This window comes from Danio rerio, chromosome 7 (genome assembly GCF_052040795.2).
Source record: "Danio rerio strain M-AB ecotype USA chromosome 7, GRCz13ab, whole genome shotgun sequence".
Taxonomy (NCBI): domain Eukaryota; kingdom Metazoa; phylum Chordata; class Actinopteri; order Cypriniformes; family Danionidae; genus Danio; species Danio rerio.
Genome location: NC_141027.1, coordinates 23,677,501 through 23,697,259, shown reverse-complemented (window position 1 = coordinate 23,697,259; position 19,759 = coordinate 23,677,501). Strand labels below are relative to the sequence as shown.

At 34.5% G+C, this 19,759-nt stretch overlaps 1 protein-coding gene across 11 annotated transcripts in view; it reads right to left on the bottom strand.

Moving 5' to 3' along the window:
- si:dkey-172j4.3 overlaps window positions 1-19,759 on the bottom strand; it is a 174,006-nt gene that overhangs the window by 41,936 nt on the left and 112,311 nt on the right. For all 11 annotated transcript variants that reach the window (XR_015495638.1, XR_015495639.1, XR_015495637.1 and 8 more), the window contains 3 exons: window positions 3,211-3,321; window positions 1,598-1,678; window positions 167-271 (listed from right to left, as the gene is read on the bottom strand). Coding sequence is in view for 8 of the 11 variants with exons in the window: in XM_087260997.2 (XP_087117123.1) it covers window positions 167-271; window positions 1,598-1,678; window positions 3,211-3,321 (297 nt within the window). In the remaining 3 variants the exon portion in view is untranslated. The remainder of the gene's footprint in view (window positions 1-166; window positions 272-1,597; window positions 1,679-3,210; window positions 3,322-19,759) is intronic.

Below are 19,759 nucleotides of genomic sequence, written 5' to 3'. Positions count from 1 at the left end.
GCAGCAATAACTCCTGTGGCTTTCATTTATTGATCACTTCACATAGATTAAGCGAAATCCATGTGATTGAACATCAGACAGTATAATGCGCAGCCATTACAAGCATCAAAGCACGGTTGCTGAACCTTTGAATGATTTTCCAAAGGTGAAAAGTGAAGGTTCAGACCTCGTATGTTTCCCATTTCTGTACAGACTTCAAAGCACTGATCCAGTCTTCCATCTCCTTCCTGCTCTCCGCACACAACATCAGCTTACGGAATGGAGTGATGACCTGGGAGAGGACAAAGGATAGAAAATACGTCATAGTAGGTATTTGTAAACAAGGAATGAATGAGACAGAAATCACTGTGAACAAACTAATTACACGGTTCCCACTCAAAGAAAATGTCAAATTCCTGGATTTTCACTGATTAAAAAGCTGAATTTCTATGACCTATGAGCACTGAGAAGACAAAAGTGAAAAAACAGTATTTCTATACTCGTGTGTTGTCACATCACATCTGTTTAGGAAACAATGCTAAAGCCCAAAACAAAGATGAAACGGAAGTAAGATTAAACTTCTTAGCTTTCACCTACTGAAGTAGGTGGGCGAGTCTGTGACCAGCGCCCCCTGGGTGCAGGACCAGATGGCTGCCCGCCCTCACCGGACTTTATCCATATCCCCTGTTCCCATCCCCTGTTGCAATGTTATGTCTATGTCTATGTGTTTATGTACTTGACTGGTGGGGCTTTTTTTATCCCTGATCTCACACTGCCCTAATTCAAGAGCAATGAGAGAGAGAGAGTTTTTTTTCGCTTCTCTCTCCCCAAGTATTTATTTCCTCTTTCTAAATGCTACCTCTCTTTGACCTGTCTTCCCCTGAAATGTGATGTTTGTGTAGGGTCGGCGAGTCCAATTTCACTAACATCGAAGTATGTGACAAATACAGGCTTGATTGATTGTTTGATTGATTGATAAACTAAAAAGAAACAATTGTAACTATGATAAAAAAAATTGTTAAATTGAAAGTAACATTTAAAATGAATAATAAAAAAAAAACCTGACATTACATGACCAGGACAAAAAAACAAAGTATATATAAAATTCCCTGACTTTAATTTTTGGAATAGACCTTGTAAAATTCCATGATATTACAGAAATTGCAAGACCTATAAGAACCCTGTAATTAATAATTGGGATTTAAAATTGTCAAAAATGGTTCTCTATAAAGCCTCGTGCACACACTATGAGCGACTCGCAGTGGCACATCGATAAGCGACTGTGCATTTTAACAGAGTGAGCTACTTCCAGCAACCTCCGTCTACATACGTGACAGCGACCGCTGAAGATAAGGTGGGCATGTCGAGTGATGCGACAAAGTTGAGAATCCTTCAACTTTATGCAAACGAAGAGCTACTTTCTTAAACGACAGCCAATAAGAGCACCAGTAGAGCTCACGTGATCCTCTCTCAGCTCACTCAGAGGCCGGTTGTATCCTTTGTGCTGTAGTTCTACACAGACCTGCTATTGCAGTAGGTGCCACTCTGCGACAGGCAGCTACAAAGTCACTGCTAGTGTGAATGAGGCATTAAACCATTAAACAGTGGTATTGCTTACTGTAAAACTGTTGTTGATGTTCTTGGTGCTGGTCTCGGCCACACTGGCATCTGACAGGTCCACCTCATCAAATATGAGAGACTGCAACAAGACAACAGCATGTTTCTATGCCTAACAAACATTGAAACAAACACTTTGAGGCAGTGTTGCCAACTTAGTGATTTTGTTGCTAGATTTAGCACCTTTTTATACAACCCTAGCAACAAATGTAGCCATTTTTAACATTTATTTGGCTACTTTTAGCAACTGTTAAAAAGTCATTCAAATCAAAATAGCAGTAGTGACTACAGGCTTGACTCAGTAGAGTTCGGCTACATAAGGTTTAAATAGCTGGGAACAACCGGTTTCTGTACAACCAGAGAGGCTAAAACGCATGGTTACGCTTTATTTTGATGGTCCGTTTGTTAAGTTTAAGTTACATTGCATCGACATGCCAACTAATTCTCATTAGATTATCAGTAGACTGTGTGGTTGGGGTTAGGGTTTGTGTATGTAAGTTGACATCTACTGTATACCTGCACTGTAAAAAGTAATTCTGTGGCCTTTTAGATTTTATTAGAATTTAATATGTACACTTTAATAAAATTCATTTTCTGTTTTAGGAAATTTAATTACTTCAAAATGTCTGCAATAAAATCTTATAAATTTTATTATAAGAATTAATCTATTACTTTTGAATAATTAAAAAAAGAGAAAATATTAATTAAATCCAACGTGATCAAAATGAGCATTTTCAAATTCACAATCATTTTCTGTTACAACGATCAATAATTTAATCGATAACTTTGGTTAAAATTTGCTATTTTTTAAGTGCTGTTTGCAGTTACTCATTTTAAATGACTAATTTTAAATAAGCCAGTTTAATTAATTGTTACTTAATCCACATTTGTTAAATTTAATTAACAATATTGCTTGTAATCTGTTACCTCAGTTTTATTGAGTAGATACAGGGTATTATTTTTTTTACAGTATGCAAAGTTTCTTATAGTCAGTTAAATGTCTGTTGAAGGAGCAATATCAACAGACATTAAGCAGACAATCTACTAATACTCAAGTGGACCATACAAATAAAGTGTTACCAAACGCATTTCTAGGACCCTGTTGTTCCTGATACATCCAGTAGGGGATGGTTGGCTTTTTGCACTAGCTATGGGGTGGGTTTTATAATAAGGGGTTCTAGAAATATAATCCTGAAACTGCAGCCTCTCCGGTTGTACAGGAACACCAGCGTTATTTGTTGGCAGTAGCACACGTCACATTTTTTGGTGAAATAACAATAACCAAACATTTTTTTGGTATAACTGTTGATTTGTTGATACCTTGTTAACATGTATAATTGTTGTTCATTTATGTAACATTAACCAATACAGTGATTTAACTGAACATATTTCAAATAATGTTTGTGCTGAGATGGCCAGTCAGCTTGAGAAATCTCATTCATTATAGTTTATATTACATAAAGATAGTTTGGAGTATGACGTCATCACGCAATGATGTTCTGGTGTCATTTAGCAACACATTGTTCCTCCTTTAGCAACTTCCTCTGAAAATGAGTTGGCAACAGTGCCTGGAGGTTCAATATACTCCACAGGAACAGAGACTCCAGAATTTACCTTTGAATCTTTGGCATAATAAAGTGTCCTTCCACGCAGTTTGAAATACCTCCTCTTCCACCTCTGAAAAGAGCTGGTCTGTTTGAGCAGAAGACCCTCCTTCACACTCTTCTACAAAACAAAAGCAGAGAAATGGAAAAGGTGAAAACCCAATGTTGAAGGCAAATAATTTGTAAACACGATTTGAATTGATACGTTTTTATAATAGTGTTCATGTGTCACTGTCAAACAAGTATCCCCACCGCCACATTTTTCATATCGAAACATTTTTATGTCAAGCTAGAATGGGCTATTTTAAGAAACTGCTTCACAGCTGGGTGGATTTACTGGGGTCCATAAATTGCTTCTATTGCATGGGCATGAAATTCAGTCTCCTGCTTGTTAAAGTCAAACATAATAAGAAATGAACACACAAACCCCCGAGGCTCCAATTTTACATGAACAATCCTGCAGTTCAATAACAGCGGCTTATCACCAGACCCACATGGAATCGGCCACATTTTTAGTTTGTTTTTTTAAATATGATAAATATGTTGAACAGAGTTACCATGTTGGTGAAAGCATAAAATGATGTGTCTATATGGGACATGTTTCATCCATAAATGCAAATGTATGTACCCCCCTGAGGTCATTCAAATTCCTCAGCTGGTGAGAAATAAAGGTTTTGCAGGAAAACATTTCAGTATTTTTCACCATCTAGTGCAGGTTAACAGGGGTCAACATAAAACTTTTTGATGATCCAAAATACATATTTAGGCAGCACCATTAAGTAACCTTTTTTATTTTTTATTTTTTATATTCTGTAGATCAGGGTGACATTTGTTAAATGTAAAAAATAAAAAAGTTTAATTGTTTAATACTAATTTATGAAATATTTATTTATTACTTGAGTTATTTTTAAAGGATCACATGACTCTGAAGACTGGAGTAATGAAGCTGAAAATTCATCATTAAAAATCACTGGAATAAATTATTAAATTAAATTACAAACAATTTTTGAACAGTTATTTTATAATGGAATAACATTTCACAATTTTACAACTTGTACGGTATTTTTGATGCAATATATGTAGCAGAAGAAGCTTCTTTTAAAACATTTAAAAATCATACTGACCCAAAACTTTTGACCGGTAGTGTAGTAATCTACATGACCCCAGCCAACAATTGGTTGTCATTTAGAAAAATTCGGTTATCAGGTGGATATAATTTAGGAAGGTTATTACTTAAAGTTAGATTTTTAAAAAAAAATGTAAATAGATTTGATCAAAAATTATTATTTTAACTACAAATGAAATAGTCATCTTGAAGACCTTTTGTATTCATGCTGGGAATGAAGCATCCAACACTCCTGTCAGATGATTTAGAAGTTAGCATGGAAACATTTGTAATGTAGTTTTGGCAAAAAAAAAAAAAAAAAAAAAAAACAAAAAAAAAAAAAAACACGAAAATACAAATTAAAAATGAGACTTGATACAGAATCTACATATTGTTGCTTTTCTCAAGATTTGAATTGCTTCTATTATCCTCATTTAAAAGTTGCTTTGAAAAAAAAAACATTTGTATAACTGTAAATTGCTCTTACATGATCAAAAAAAGGTCTATAATGAGCCTTTTATGACTTGCATTGGATGAAAGACTCTGAAAAATCATGTTTTCCTTGTGCATCTTAGTTCTCTTCAGCTAAAAAAAAGACCATTATATACATATCACCTGACGTAAGTAAATAATCAGAACATTTTAATCTCTGGGTGGACTATTCCTTTGTACAAACATGTATGGGTGGGGAATATCCAGAGACTTGTGAACGATGACAAAACCTGACAAAAGTCTTGTCGTTGATCCCAGTTGTAAAAACAACAAATAATAACTTGACTTCTAGTTGATCATTTGTTAAAGTGGCAAAAGCTTGATTTTTTAGATGAATCATCTGTTGAACTGCATCCCAATCAACACAAATACTGCAAAAGACCTACTGGAATCCACATGGCCCCATGATTCTCACAAAAATCAGTCAAGTTTGGAGGACAACTCATGGTTTGGGTTACATTCTGGGGGCGTGCAAGAGATCTGCAGAGTGGATGGCAACATCAACAGCCTGAGGTATCAAGACATTTGTGCTACCCATCACACTACAAACCACAGAAGAGGGCAAATTTTTCAGCAAGATAGCGTTCCTTCTCATACCTTAGCCTTCACATCAAAGTTCTTGAAAGCAAAGAAGTTCAAGTTGCGGAAGAATTAGTCAGCCCAGTCACCAGTATGAACATTATTGAGCATGTCTGGGGTAAGAAGGAGGCATTGAAGATGAATCCAGATAATCTTGATGAACTCCAGGAGTCCTGCAAGAAGGCTTTCTTTGCCATTCCAGATGACTTTATTAATAAGTTATTTGAGTCATTACAGAAATGTATGAATGCAGTCCTCTAAGCTCATGGGAGTCATACACAAAATTCATTCTTTTCCCACTGCACCATGACTTATTATTCTATACCGAACATTATTTCTGTTAAATGACAATACTTTTGTCTAAGCAAAGTCAAGTCTTACTGTCATAATTAAATAATTAAAAACTAAGGCATGATGATATTTTATTTAGTAAAATAAGTGTAATCTAAAAGCCTTTGCCTTTAATATAAGCCGCTATATACCAAAGGATCAACTTGAAGTCAAGTTATTATTGGTTGTTTCAAAAACTGGGAAAGGCAACAAGACTTTTGTCAGGTAGTTTACAGTATAAACCATCATTACTTTAGGGGGATAAGGACTTAAAAGCATAAAAACATTATATTAGTCACAAGTTTCACTATAACAATATATTCAAAAACAGTTTAACTTCTTTCCAACTCTTTCCTCTTCCATATCTATTTATAGGTTGTAGTTTATAACAAGTATACAGTAGTAAAACCTGACATTCCTGACTCAAAAGTCTACACGGAGGAACTGTCATAAATATCCATAAAGTTGACTGCAGACCTCTAAAACTTGGTCAGGTTATCAATTCATCTTTAACTTTCATCATAAACCTTGATTCCTCAATCTGGTCCTGAAGGGCATAGAAGCTATAAAGCAATTTTGAATGAACAAATACTGCTGTAGATTGTGGCACATACACTTTACAGTTGAATTACAATGGAGTCTGTCCTTGTCTAAACATGCAGGGCACATTGTGTGCCCTCTGATGACGTTGGCTGTGGATTTCATGAGTGAATCGTGGCAGCACGTTGCAAGCAGCGAGGCAGGCTGATAGGACAGAAACAACATCATATCTGTCTCTCATGGGTCCAACGCTCTTAAAACAAGACAAGTGAGAGTGTTGTTGCTAATCATGCAGGAAATCAAAGTGACTGACCTGGCCAGGCAATCTGCCAAAAGACATGACGCACACATCTAGGCAGTGACTTCACAAACACACACTGAGATACAGAGAGATAGACTGAGCAGAAGTCTGGTGAGAAAGTGCTATATTCAAATTAAAAGTCAAAGCCTGTTTCTATTTTTACCCAACCCTGAACTGACAATAATGCATTGAAAAGACTACCCTGAAATGTTTCATCCTTTGCAGAAAAACAACATGCAGTTCCCATGTACAATCACACATTAAAATCCCATTTGGACCATGTGAAACATTTGTAAAACACAGGTGAAAAACAAAAGAAAAACAACTTTTGATTTCTGGAACATTTGCTTGTAACACAGTTCTACATTTGTTCACATGTGGTCACGTGGGTTTCATATGAACAACATATTTGCGTTCACATGTGTTCTGCATGCTTTATTTGATTAGACATGTGAAGCTCTTGTGGTTTTCTGTAAGGTATACTATAGGCAAGTTTAAATATTGTTTTGGCAGACATAAAACTTTTTATTGAATTTTTAAGACATTTTAAGACCATTACTTATAAGTAACTTACTTATATATAGGAAATATATAGAATATATATTTATATATATTTCCTATATATATAGGAAAACAGCCAATTTTATATATGTTTAATATATTAAAAACCTATATCAAAACCTATATTAAAAACATATGGTTCATATAGGTTCTTTCCGTGTGGTTATTTGCCATAATTATTTGCCATAATTAATTTCCATAACATGCCAATTACATGCAATACCAATTTCAAGTGTTTGCAAAACTGTACATACATTTTTTTAGTTAGTTCTTAGTTATTTTCTCGATAATAGAAAAATGAACTAGGCATCATGTATAACCAACCAGTTGCCAAAGTGAGATATACGCTATATGGGAGACATATCTTGTATATACATATAGGACTTATATGTGGATATAAAAAAGCAATACATATGACCTATATGGCCTGTATATGCACATATATGCACCTCAATTTTGTCTATATGTGGCATATATATGCATACAGTTGAAATCAGAATTATTAGCTGCCCTGAATTATTAGCCACCTGTTTATTTTTTCCACAATTTCTGTTTAACGAAGAGAAGATTTTGTCAACACATTTCTAAACATAATAGTTTTAATAACTAATTTCTAATAACAAATAAGACTTTCTCCAGAAGTAAAAAAATTATCAGACATACTGTGAAAATGTCCTTGCTTTGTTAAACATCATTTAAGAAATATTTTGTTAAAGAAAATTCAAAGAGGGGCTAATAAATCTGACTTCAACTGTATATGCAGCATATATTATCATATATGTGCATATATACTGCATATAGGTTTCATATATGCGCGTATATCCTCATATAGGTTCTTTCCATTTGGGCATACAGGGCTAAACGCTAAGGAGTTTTTTCATTGGGCCACAATTTGTTTGTTTAGAATTTAATACATTTAATAATACAATCATGATTGAATAATACCAGATTTAAACATTTTAGGTAATACTTAGCAAAATATTTTAAATATTGTGACAAAACTTTTTTCAACATAAACTTTCTTTAAGATAAAAAGAAAATCTTTTAAAGTTTGAAAAACTATAATAAACTAAACATATACACAACAGTCTGTCAAGGTCAGTGTTCTCAGCAGTAAAGACATGGAGATCTTTTAAACAAATGTTATTGTAAGGAAAATAATAAAACAATTATGGAAAATAGAGTTAAAATGATTTTTTAAACAAAAAGTTAAAAGTTTTTAGGATGGATTGTTGGTGATTGGATTGCTGGCCTGATTGGGTAGCTATACATGAATAAAAGAAATTTAAGACCTGTTTAAAAAAGATTTAAGACATACAACACAATATGTCCATAGATTTAAGACTTTTTAAGGTCTAAAAGACATTAAGACATTTTAAGACTTTTCAAGAGCCCTCGGGCACCCTGTATAGGAATGTATTATTTTTTCTTAAAAAAATTTACATTTTAAACATTTACTGTTAACCTGAGAGTGCAGTACATTTGAATTCAGTATTTGCTAGCACTACTTTGTATAACACCTCAATCATAAATTCTTTTCTTAGTGGAGCAATTGTGAAATTCGAGCTACATAAAGTGACAAAGATTGCATGAATGACATAAATTAAACTTTTAAATTCATAATAATCTGCTTGCTCACACATAAGGGAAAAAAAAAAACCTCGGATTTGAGTCACAATCCTCTTCAATGTCAGGGTAACCTCTGAGTCAGTTTTGCAGGTGTTTATATTCTCCACATCTCCTTCAACAGGTGTCTCATTTTCTCCACTGACTCCCAGCAGAGCTCATAAATGTGTGTGTGTGGGGGGCTCAATTGTCCCCCAAAGTCAGCTTAATCCGGAAAAACCTCCCACTGAGCACAAATGGAGTTATTTTAAACAGCAAAAATAAATAGATTAAATAATATTTTACTAGTGAAGTAGGTTTGGTTTTGACTAGTAATTATATTTAGATAAAAACAAAAATCCTGGAGTCTATAGAATACTCTCGTATAAGCCTGAAGCATACTGTATGTGTGGGTTTTGCTACTTTCGTAAAAAATAAACTTTTTCCCACAAGGACAGTGACATTAATTACATAATGCAAAATAAAGAGCTAACTAAAGTCACTGCAGTAAATATAGCTTTAATTACATTTTTAAAATGCATTGTTTTTATAACAGTTAGGTTTGCGAGTACAAGTTTGGTTAGCAAAGGTATGGAAGAAAATGTGATTAGCCTAAAAAACAAAAAGTGAGGTGTTGAGGTAATACAGCTAAACAAAGAAGTATGTATGAGTGTGTGTTAGGTTAGGTGTGTGAGTCTAGACATCTGCCAGTGAAGCTTCCCTGAACACAGAGACAAACATCAGATCCAGACATCACTCACCCTGTCCATCTTTGATCTGTCATAGTGTACAACACACACACACACACACACACACACACACACACACACACACACACACACACACACACACACACACACACACAGAGAGAGAGAGAGAGAGAGAGAGAGAGAGAGAGAGAGAGAGAGAGAGAGAGAGAGAGAGAGAGAGAGAGTGATGTCAGATGGTGACTCAGAGGAACTTTAAGGACAGACATCTTCACACAATGATTGCTATTTTTGTTTAATCTCTACCTCTTCCTCTCCTAATCCCTCTCTCTTTCTCTCTTTCTCTTTAGTTCATCTTAAATCCTCAGCTTCTGCATTCACACTGCTTTTCTCTTTCTCCTTTTTCTTGCGTCATTCTGGCTCTCCCTGTCCATCCCCTCCTCTGTTTTTTTATCATTGTCACCCTCTTTCTAATCTGAGGGGCACAGTGCCTCTGCAATACCCCACATACAGCTGAAACCATAAATCCCATGATTCTTTTCAGAAACTCAGAGTAGCTATTCAACTTGGAGAGAGCTATTCAACTGAACATTCCCAGTGATTGGCTTGTACTTGAAGCATTTTTTGAGTCAATTGCCTGAGCTGCAAGGTTATAATAATTTTGGATTTTTCATTAGCTGTAGTTTTTATTTTGACTTTTTGTTTTCAAATTCAGTTAGTTTTAATTAGTTTTTAGAGGCAGATTTACTAGCTTTTATTAGTTTCTATGTTTTTTAAATTTCTAAGTTTCAGTTTAGTTTTTATTAGTTTCAGTGTTAGTTTTAGTTTTTTGTACATAAGGATATTTGTTAGGTGTTATATTCAAAATCATCAGGATAAATGTTGTATAATAAAAACTAAAACAAAGATTTTTTAAAACATGAATTCAGAGGACACATGACCACTACCCTCATCTACCCATCCTCAAATTGAAATACAACAGCCCACAAGATAGCAGCCCTAAGTAAAACATGTGTGCAAGGCTGCTTCTAAGGTTAGATACACAGTAGTGATGGGAAGTTCGGATCTTTAACCTAAAACAGATCTTTTGTGACAATCCTCCCATGTCTGGACTCAAAATACCAAAAATATATGGTCAGCAATCCTAATTTCAGTCAGTTAAAACATCAGATCTGAAAAGTTTATTACAATTACGTTTTGCAAGCCAACTGAAGCATGATTTACTTGTATGAAATAAATGTACATTTCACCAGATCCTCTTATTTAAACCCCTGCAGTTGTTCAAGTTTAGTTTAGTAACAGCAGGCTGTCATATACTGTTTGTGTTTGGTTCACTTAATCACGCATGCGCAGTATTATCAGTTCACAAATCTCAGTGTACTGTTCTAATAACTGAATAACTCAGTATATATTGGTTTATTTCGAGCCAGATGGGGTGTCAGGCATGTTAAAAAGTTAGTAAATGTGGATAATAGTGCTCACTGGAAACGTGGATTGTTTCAAATGATTCAGTTGAATTTGGTGAACTAGTTCAACCAGTTTACTTAATTAATAAGAACGATTCATTCGCGATCGCGATCACTAATACAGAAATAAAACCCATTATTGGGCACAAATGTGTTAAATTAATAATTTTAAGTCTCTGTATTTAATGCTGTTACCCTGCTGCTGTCATGTCCACTCATTGTCAAACACCAGGCAGCGCAAAGTAAATAGATTTACTTCTAACAGGCAAACAGTAGGTTTATGTGTTAAATACATTCACAAAGACAAAAATGAAGGACGTTTTTTGCTATAATTTTGTTAAAGTTAGTTTTGTATGTATACAATACAGTTTCAGTTAGTCAAAAAAATTAGTTTTTTTAAATTAGTTTAGTTTTTATTTTCTCATTCGTTTTTGTTAACTATAACCTCACTGATTTTTACTGCTTGCAGCAGAAAGCCAATATAATAAGTTGGTTTTAATTTGGCACTGATGAAATATCTTCCATAATGCAATGATATTTAGACCTTTATTTAGCTATAACACATGGCTTTTGTCGAATGAAGGATGTCACAACCAAAGCTAGATTAGATCCGCTAGTCTGTTGTTCCCATGCAAATGCATGGCCTTGTAATGCTGCTGTGCTGTGAATACTAACAATTCAACCTCAGCAGTTCAGTCTAATTACATTTCAAAGGCCTTCTTCTATGCTCTGCAATCAACACACCTTTCCTCAAATATGCCTTCAGCTTATGAATCTCCATGTAATCTCTGTAAAATCTAAGCCTTTAAAAATGATTCAAAGACTTAATTTAGTTTTTTATAAAACTACTGGGTCGAATATGTCATTTTCTGAGCCCTGAACTGCTGTTAAAAGTGGTTTGAGTGGCTTTTAAAGTCAAAGCAGCGCGGCTATTAAGAAAATCATGTGTTATTATACTCATAGTGTGACTAAATAACTCATCTCCTTCAATATGCTCAGCAACTACACAATTCATGATAGTGAAAGAGAGAAGGAAGGAAGTTACAGTAATTCCACCAAATATAAACAGGAACAATGAAAAGGAAAGTGAATTAAAAGACTGGAATCTCCATTGAGTGTTTATTAAGAACAGAATGAACACCAAATGAGGACATAAACAGGACAGTAAACCGTAACTGTTCATATTATCCATAATTCAATTAACACTACTTGAATGTGTCTTAGAATGGCTCAATACACCCATCAGAAAATAACACTGATAGCCCAATTTTAGCCAATCACCCTAATCTATCAGTTGCTACGGAAACACCAATGAGCTGTAAGCAAACACATCTGTCTTTTAAACAATCAGTGTTGTAAAGAATGGTTAAACATTGTGTGATACTAACAGCATGCAGGACCATAAGCTGCATTACCCAGAAGCAGTGTTGATATTTATTTCTTTTCAAAAATATTGAAAAGATGTTCTTTGATCAGCAAAGCCTGGTTAAACACATACAGTAGATCTTATTAATCAAAAAACAGACTGGTAGCCTCGCTTTTCCCCTAAAAAAATCCCTGGTTGATTCAGATGTAAAATCCTTTTTTCTTCTTTCTAGACGTTTCATTAATAATTACAGAAGCAGACCTTGGTTGAGATCTCTAAAGATTTGTAAAGATTTGCAGGAACACTGGATGTATTTTTGACTACATCTGAATCATCAGGTCTGTAACAGAGAACTGAATGTAATCTGATTTAACAAGCACAGCTAAAGCACAAATATTAAACTTGGCAGATTGGGATTGATTAAAATAAACTTTGACACAATTACTCTTATACTGCAGTGTGAATGCTGCTGTCTGAACCTACTGTACAGTATGTATAGCCAACAAGCAAACTGAGAGGTCTGACAAGATGGGTCTGCTTCTAAACAAACTCTAAAGAGGTTTGACTTTAAGAGTGCAACATGGAGTAAATAATATCTAAACAAGGAAAAATTAAGCACACCTGTGTATTTTTGTAAGGAGATACATTACTCATTACAGTTCAGTGAAATGCATTGTTTCAGATCTTTTTTAGATTTATTTGTGTTAATTGAGCCATTTTAAAAACTGATTTGACGTCTTTTTGACACATTTTAATTTTCACAGGAAAACAGATTTTTAAAAATACTATTATACAACAACAAAAAAAATGCACATATAGCTCAGCACAAAGCATTTCTTTCATAACTTGCCTTTAATGTTGCACAATCAAATTTGTTCTATAAATGTGTACACTCACCGGCCACTTTATTAGGTACAACTTAGCAGTACAGAGTTGGACCTCCTTTTGCCTTTAGAGCTGCCTTAACAGCCTGGTGGCATTCCTCAGAGATTTTGGTCTATATTGACATGATAGCATTAAGCAGTTGCTGCAGATTTGTCAGCTGCACATCCATGATGTGAATCTCCCGTTCCACTACATCCAAAAGATGCACTATTGGATGGACATCTGGTGACTGTGGAGTTCACTAGTGTGAACTCATTGAGCTAAGAGAACTGAACTATATGTCTACAAGTATATACGGTCAAATATGTTTGTGAATTATGACTTACTGAGCAAACGATTGCTCAAAATTGTCTGAAACTTAAAAAAACAATCAGATTTACTCAAATTTTACAGCTAACATATGCATGTTACTGTATATACAGCAATGACACATTCTCTCATGAGTGGAGGCAACATTTCCTTTCCTTTCTGTCCTCACTGACAGCTACTCTCATGACAGTTGATATGAGAAAGTCTCTTTCCGTTTACATTATCACTATAGCAACCAATATAGATTTACCGGATATTGCCTACACAATATGAACAAACAGATCAGATTGCATCACTGAAAGCACAAACCGACAGCCCTAAATATCATATCAGATTAATGTGCGGGGTAAACAGCGTATTTAATTCCAGGATCTGTATGTATGTGCACGTGTGTCCAATGAGACAGGCTGGGTGACACAGTCTGGTTTAAGTTGAGTTAGAGCCAGACCAATTACCCAAAGCGCCCACAGAGACTATGAGTCCCTTTCACAGCTAGTAATTAACCTAATGAACTGATTACAGCCCCTGCAGTACAGCCTATGAGTGTGTGCGTGTGCATGTGCGATCTAATTAGAGACTAAATTACACAGCCTGAGAATTTACTACCTCTGAGGTGTCGCCGTGAAGAAGCCAAGACTCATTCAGTAACAGTGTCAGATCCTACACATGCTGTGTGCTAATGGGTTCGGCTGCACACATACAAATCACACAGTGTTTAACCTATTAGGTTTGTTAAATCATGAATAAATACATCATCTGACACTACAGTATATCACCACGATCAGTACGTAATAAAAAACTAACAATATATATTTTTTCTGTCTTTCATTAGTTAGTTAGGTTTGTTGCTGCTTGTGGTTTGCTATAGTTGATGTCATTTATTGACATTTAATGGTCAGTAATATTACAACACAATCCCACGGCAATTTTGTAACTTTTTGATTTAGTGGCTATTTCGTTTGATTTCGTACAGTCTCATTCGTACAATTTAGTACAATTTGCTTAGCCCGATTAGGGGCGGGTTGAGTGCCACATCTAATTTTTAAAAACATATTTTCGTACAACTAAACGGATTTGTACGAATTAGCCTCGAAACTGACAAAATGTAAAATACTTACGTTTTCTTGAGAGATCAGGCTGGAAATTATCGATTTGCCTACATTAGCCATGTTTAAATCCAACTATTTTTATATGAATTTTTGACCATTAAATAAAAAATGCTTTATGGAAATGCCAAGATGCGCATTTTAAAAATGCTCATAAAAATATATGTGTACAACTAAATAGGATAAAATTTTGTCTAATTTGACATCTTTAATAAACTATGATGGAAGCACATGTATAGAATAAAATCCAGTAAGCGCATCAAAAAAGTCCTGTGATTTTGGCAACACAGGCTCATTTGAAGTATGTGCCCAGGACTACATTTTTGAGAACTGGTAAATATGTACCACGGACTATGTGGTCTTGCAGTTTTTGTTTTCACAAATCCACTGGAGGGTACTTTTAAAAATCTCAAATGTGTTACTGGAGTATGTTTTCTCATGTCTTGTAAATCCACTAGAGGCCACTGTAAACATGTCTGTGCATATGAACGTTCTTCTCGTGCATGTCTGTGAGAGAAGCCAATTGGCTTGTCGTCATGCACAATGTATTAGATTGAAATCTACTGACCCGTCTACCCCCTTCCTTAAACCCAACCGATAGTGTTTTCAAAAGCAAACTAGAAAAAAAAAGCCATCATGGCTGCATGCTCCTACCTCAATTTCATGCAGTTATTTTTGGTGAGCTACAGTACCACACAAACCAGTCATGTTAGAAAAGCCATCCATACAGAAGTAAACAGTCAGCAGTATCGTCCCATAGCATTCGTTTTACACATAAAATGCAGCCATATGTACCCACAAACACTTGTTTCCCAGTGTCAAATATCCAGGGCATATTGTTCCAATGAGGCTGTGTCAGATTTTGTTTTACCAAATCATGTGATAATAAAAAAAAGCTATTTTTTCAGAACTGGCATGAGATGGGACGGCATAAATGGAAAAACCAATGGAGCGACTACAGACAACATCTATTAGAATGACCAAACGACATCTGAAAAGTTTCCAAAATGCTCCAGCCAATGTCTGTCATCAAAGTGTTTTAGTACTATTACCTCCCAGAATGGCAGAACAGTCTTAAGTGGCTGCGTTCTCAAAGAGCAGTCTTGTGTCTCTAAAAGTAAATTATAACTGCAATCATTGTGTTTCATATTCTGCGGTCAAGCCCTATATTATATAAGACAAAAGGCCCACATTGATGTCTTCTACCACAGAAAATTCTATTTTTCTTTATGATAATTGCCACCAGTTAATCAGGAAGTGAGGACTTTGTTCTCTTTGACTTACTTGAAGAAAGCAGTACTTCATTTGCATATGTTTTAGGCAATATTCCAGTTTTGCGCATAAGTTCAATTCACATCTTTGCAAACATAGCTACTGCTACAACTGGGAGAGAATAAAACCTGAACTAAAGTCCAGCTGATGATGGCACAATTGTCTTGAGTAGTCATGAAAAACTGATGCATTTTTCAATGCGGTTGTTGAACTGAATTGAATAAACAAGCTGATTAATAAACACTATAACTTTCGATTTAGCTGCATTTAGCTGAACTGAATTTGATTCCTAATTGCTAAAATTACAATAACAAGCTGAAGATCGACACTACAGCATTCTGTCAAGCTGCTTACAGCTGAATTGAACATACTTCATCTTGATGAACTTTGAACCAACGCCGAACAGATGAAAGGGATAGTTTACCCCAAAATTAAATGCAGAGAAGCTGAAAACACTCACTTTTACAAGATTCCCAACATTATGCCAACATTTAACATTATTCCCAACACATAATGTCTATGGTTATGCATCAGGAAGCTTGTGCTCGTGCAGAATGTGCTCAGCCTGGTTTGCCGCAGTTGTCAATTAGTAATACTAATGCTGTTAATAATGTCCTGATTCTTGCACAGATGGTTTTATTTTCTTTTTGCTCTACAAGACCTCAATGTTGATAACCATACAGTTTTGCTTATATACAGACATGGACAAAAGTGTTGATACCTTTAATTTTGTCTAGGCCAGTTTCAATAGTTTGCCTTTCTTACGCTTCTGTTGAACCACAATTCAAAGCAATGCCTGATTTTTTTATTAGTTTAATTTCAGTCAAGTTTGAATATTCATTACTTTTTCAGTTTTAAGTTATTTTGGTGAACAGTGTAGTGTTTCTTTATTTAACTGAAGGGTTCCAATAATTTTGTTCTTGTCTGTAGGTCTTTTCACAGTCATAGTGCTGGAATTCATTGACTTGCATTACACAAATTACCAATTTGAGATTAAATAGTTTCTTTAATGTTCTACTAGAGTAAAAAAAGACATTTAATGGATAGCATGAGTAAATTAACAGCAAATTATCATTTTTGGGAACGAACTGTCCCTTTATGCTGAATAATTACTTATTTTTTGTGCTTTACAGCAAAATTTCATTTTGTTACATATATGATAAAGTGTCCATCATTGATTATGTTATAATCTGTTTATTAATGTGAAGCTACTTTGAAACAAACTATATTGTATTTTTATTCCAACATTGCAAAATGATTTGTTCAAATACTTGCAGTGACTTCAATTCAACTGGAAAAAATGATCTTAGCATTTTAAAAATTAGATATAATATGACATTATTCTAGTTCAGTCTTAAGCTGCACTTTAAAACATTAATAGAAACTTAATTTAATATTATATATTTTTTTTAATATGCAATATTTATTATCATTTAAAATGAATTACATCATTTATAAAGATTTTTTAAAACTCTTGTGCAGTATTTGTTTAAAGCACCATATATTTCATTGTAAGGGCTTTAAGATGTCGAATTTTATATTTAGTCTTACCCAAATACTTGAATGCATGGTTAAAAATATCTTAGTTAATCTTTAATTCATTTAAAAACCTGTCTCAAAAAATAGGGCATCACAGAAGGGCGTTGTGTGGAGACAGACAGCAGGAGAAAAAGAGAAATACGTGCTTTCAAGTTCTAAATGGGAGGAAGCAACCCACCGGAGACCGAGGAACATAAAAGAGAAAGATTTCTTTGAATGGCAAACTGGTCAAGTGATAGATGCTCCCGCCACGCGCCTCAGAGAGCATCTAATTTGGCAAGCATGTCAGCCTGCTGTTCTAGATACTAGTGTTTATTAGATAAATCCTGAAATGAGTCTGAATGAGCCGCCACTTTAGGCTGTGTTTAAGTGCTCAGAAGGAAATGCATTTTGACTGATATGTACACTGTGTAATAGAGTATGTGTGATCGAAGCAGACTGCCTGGATGCATAAAACACTTGGCGGTCGAATCCATAATGGGTTTTGACCAGTGGATCAGAGAAGATGATAGAGCTGATGAATGCTAATCCTATATAGCACAGAAGCTCAATGTATGCTGATCTCACCATCAACAGGCTGTTTCAGATTATTAGCTTTGAGAACAACTGGAAACAAAACAAGTTTTAAGAGGAATGGGAGTTCATAGGTCCAAATACTGTAGTATTTGCAAATTATATAGATATATTTTTACACATTATGATCTTGTCATTTAACCATTCACAGTTGAAGTCAAAATTATTAGCTCGACTGTGAAGTGTTTATTCTTTTTCAAATAATTCCCAGGCAATTTTTGAAACATTTCGTATAAAAGTTTTTCTTCTGGAGAATGTCTGATTTATTTTAGTTTGGCTGGATCAAATTAAATTTTTATTTGAACAATTTAAGGTCAATATTTTACCCCCCATAAGAAATATATATTTTTTCGACTGTCAAAACAAAACAAAATAAAGCACTGTTATACAATAACTTGCCTAAATATTCTAATTTGCCTAACTATTGTATATTACCTTACGCCTTTATTTTGCACTTTAAGCTGAATACAAGTGTCTTGTAAAATAACAAGAAAAAAACTGTTATGCACTGTCAACATGGCAAAGTTAAAAAATGATTTGTTGTTATAGTATAACAACTATGTTTAAAAATGTGCTGAAAAAAGTCTTCTCTCTGTTAAGCAACACTTTTATTTTTTCCAAATATATACATTTTTTAAAGTTTTTTTTTTTTTTTTTTTAAAGAGGGGCTAATCATTTTGATTTTAACTCAAGGTTCAACTCTAAGATTTTTTTCTATTGGTCCAGTGGATCGGGCCAGGGGTTCAGATTTTTACCCCCTTTTTAGCCACATATTTTAAATAATGTGTCCAAAAACAAACATAACTTCAGCATACCTTTTTTTAAATACAACTAACAATTTAAAAAAATACAATTGTGATGTAACTACATTTGAAAAATTGAAAAATTTATATATATATATAAATATATTATATATTATATATATAATTTTGACACCCACAGACATCGTCACCAAGTTGTATTTTTGTCAAGTTTTGTGAAAATGTGTCTATTGCATTAATCAATTTATTTAAAAAAAAATAACGTTGGCTAGAATTATGCAATATAGGGTTAAATTATAGAGAGAAATAACAGATGAGCCAAGACTGCAGTCTGATCAAAAAGCAGATCAATTTTCATCGTTCTTTCATTGTGTCAGTGTATGAATGTACAAAACATTATAAAATATTATAAGATTAAAATATAGAAGAATGCTCAGATGGTAATTTCTGTCAATTTTCCTAACGGATAAACAGCACTCGGTTACATTTCAGCATGCTTTCACTTTCGTATTCAACATGAAAAACAAGTGGCCGGTAGGAATGACATCCCAACATATGCATATTTCTCTCTTCATTTAGCCGCATATGGCTATTACACAACCATATTACACTGTGATATAACCTGGTGGTTCGTTAATTTGTGGGATCGTTTTGCTTTCTCACTACAATCAATCCACTCCAGAGTTTGTTTCAATCAAGCAGAGACCACCTCAGTCATGAAGTCTTGGACTGATTGTTTCGGTGGAGATGCGAGTGCAGATTCACATATGCCAAACTACTGGGCAAACGAGACAGGTTCCAAAACAAACATCTAGGTGAGAAAAGCATCCTATTTGCACACAACTAACAAACAGTCAAAGCCAAATAAACTTGCATTGGGCCCTTAAAGATCCTGTCTACTGTCCAGAGCGTCTTGCATGCATCAGGCAGTCCTCATTGTCGAGCACTACAACTGTGGAGTATTTCAAATGTTGGAAATCTGTAATGTCAGTTTTCCTGATTAAAGTCACGTATACACAAACATAACTTTACTCTTTTTTTTTTTTAACAGGTTCCGTTGCA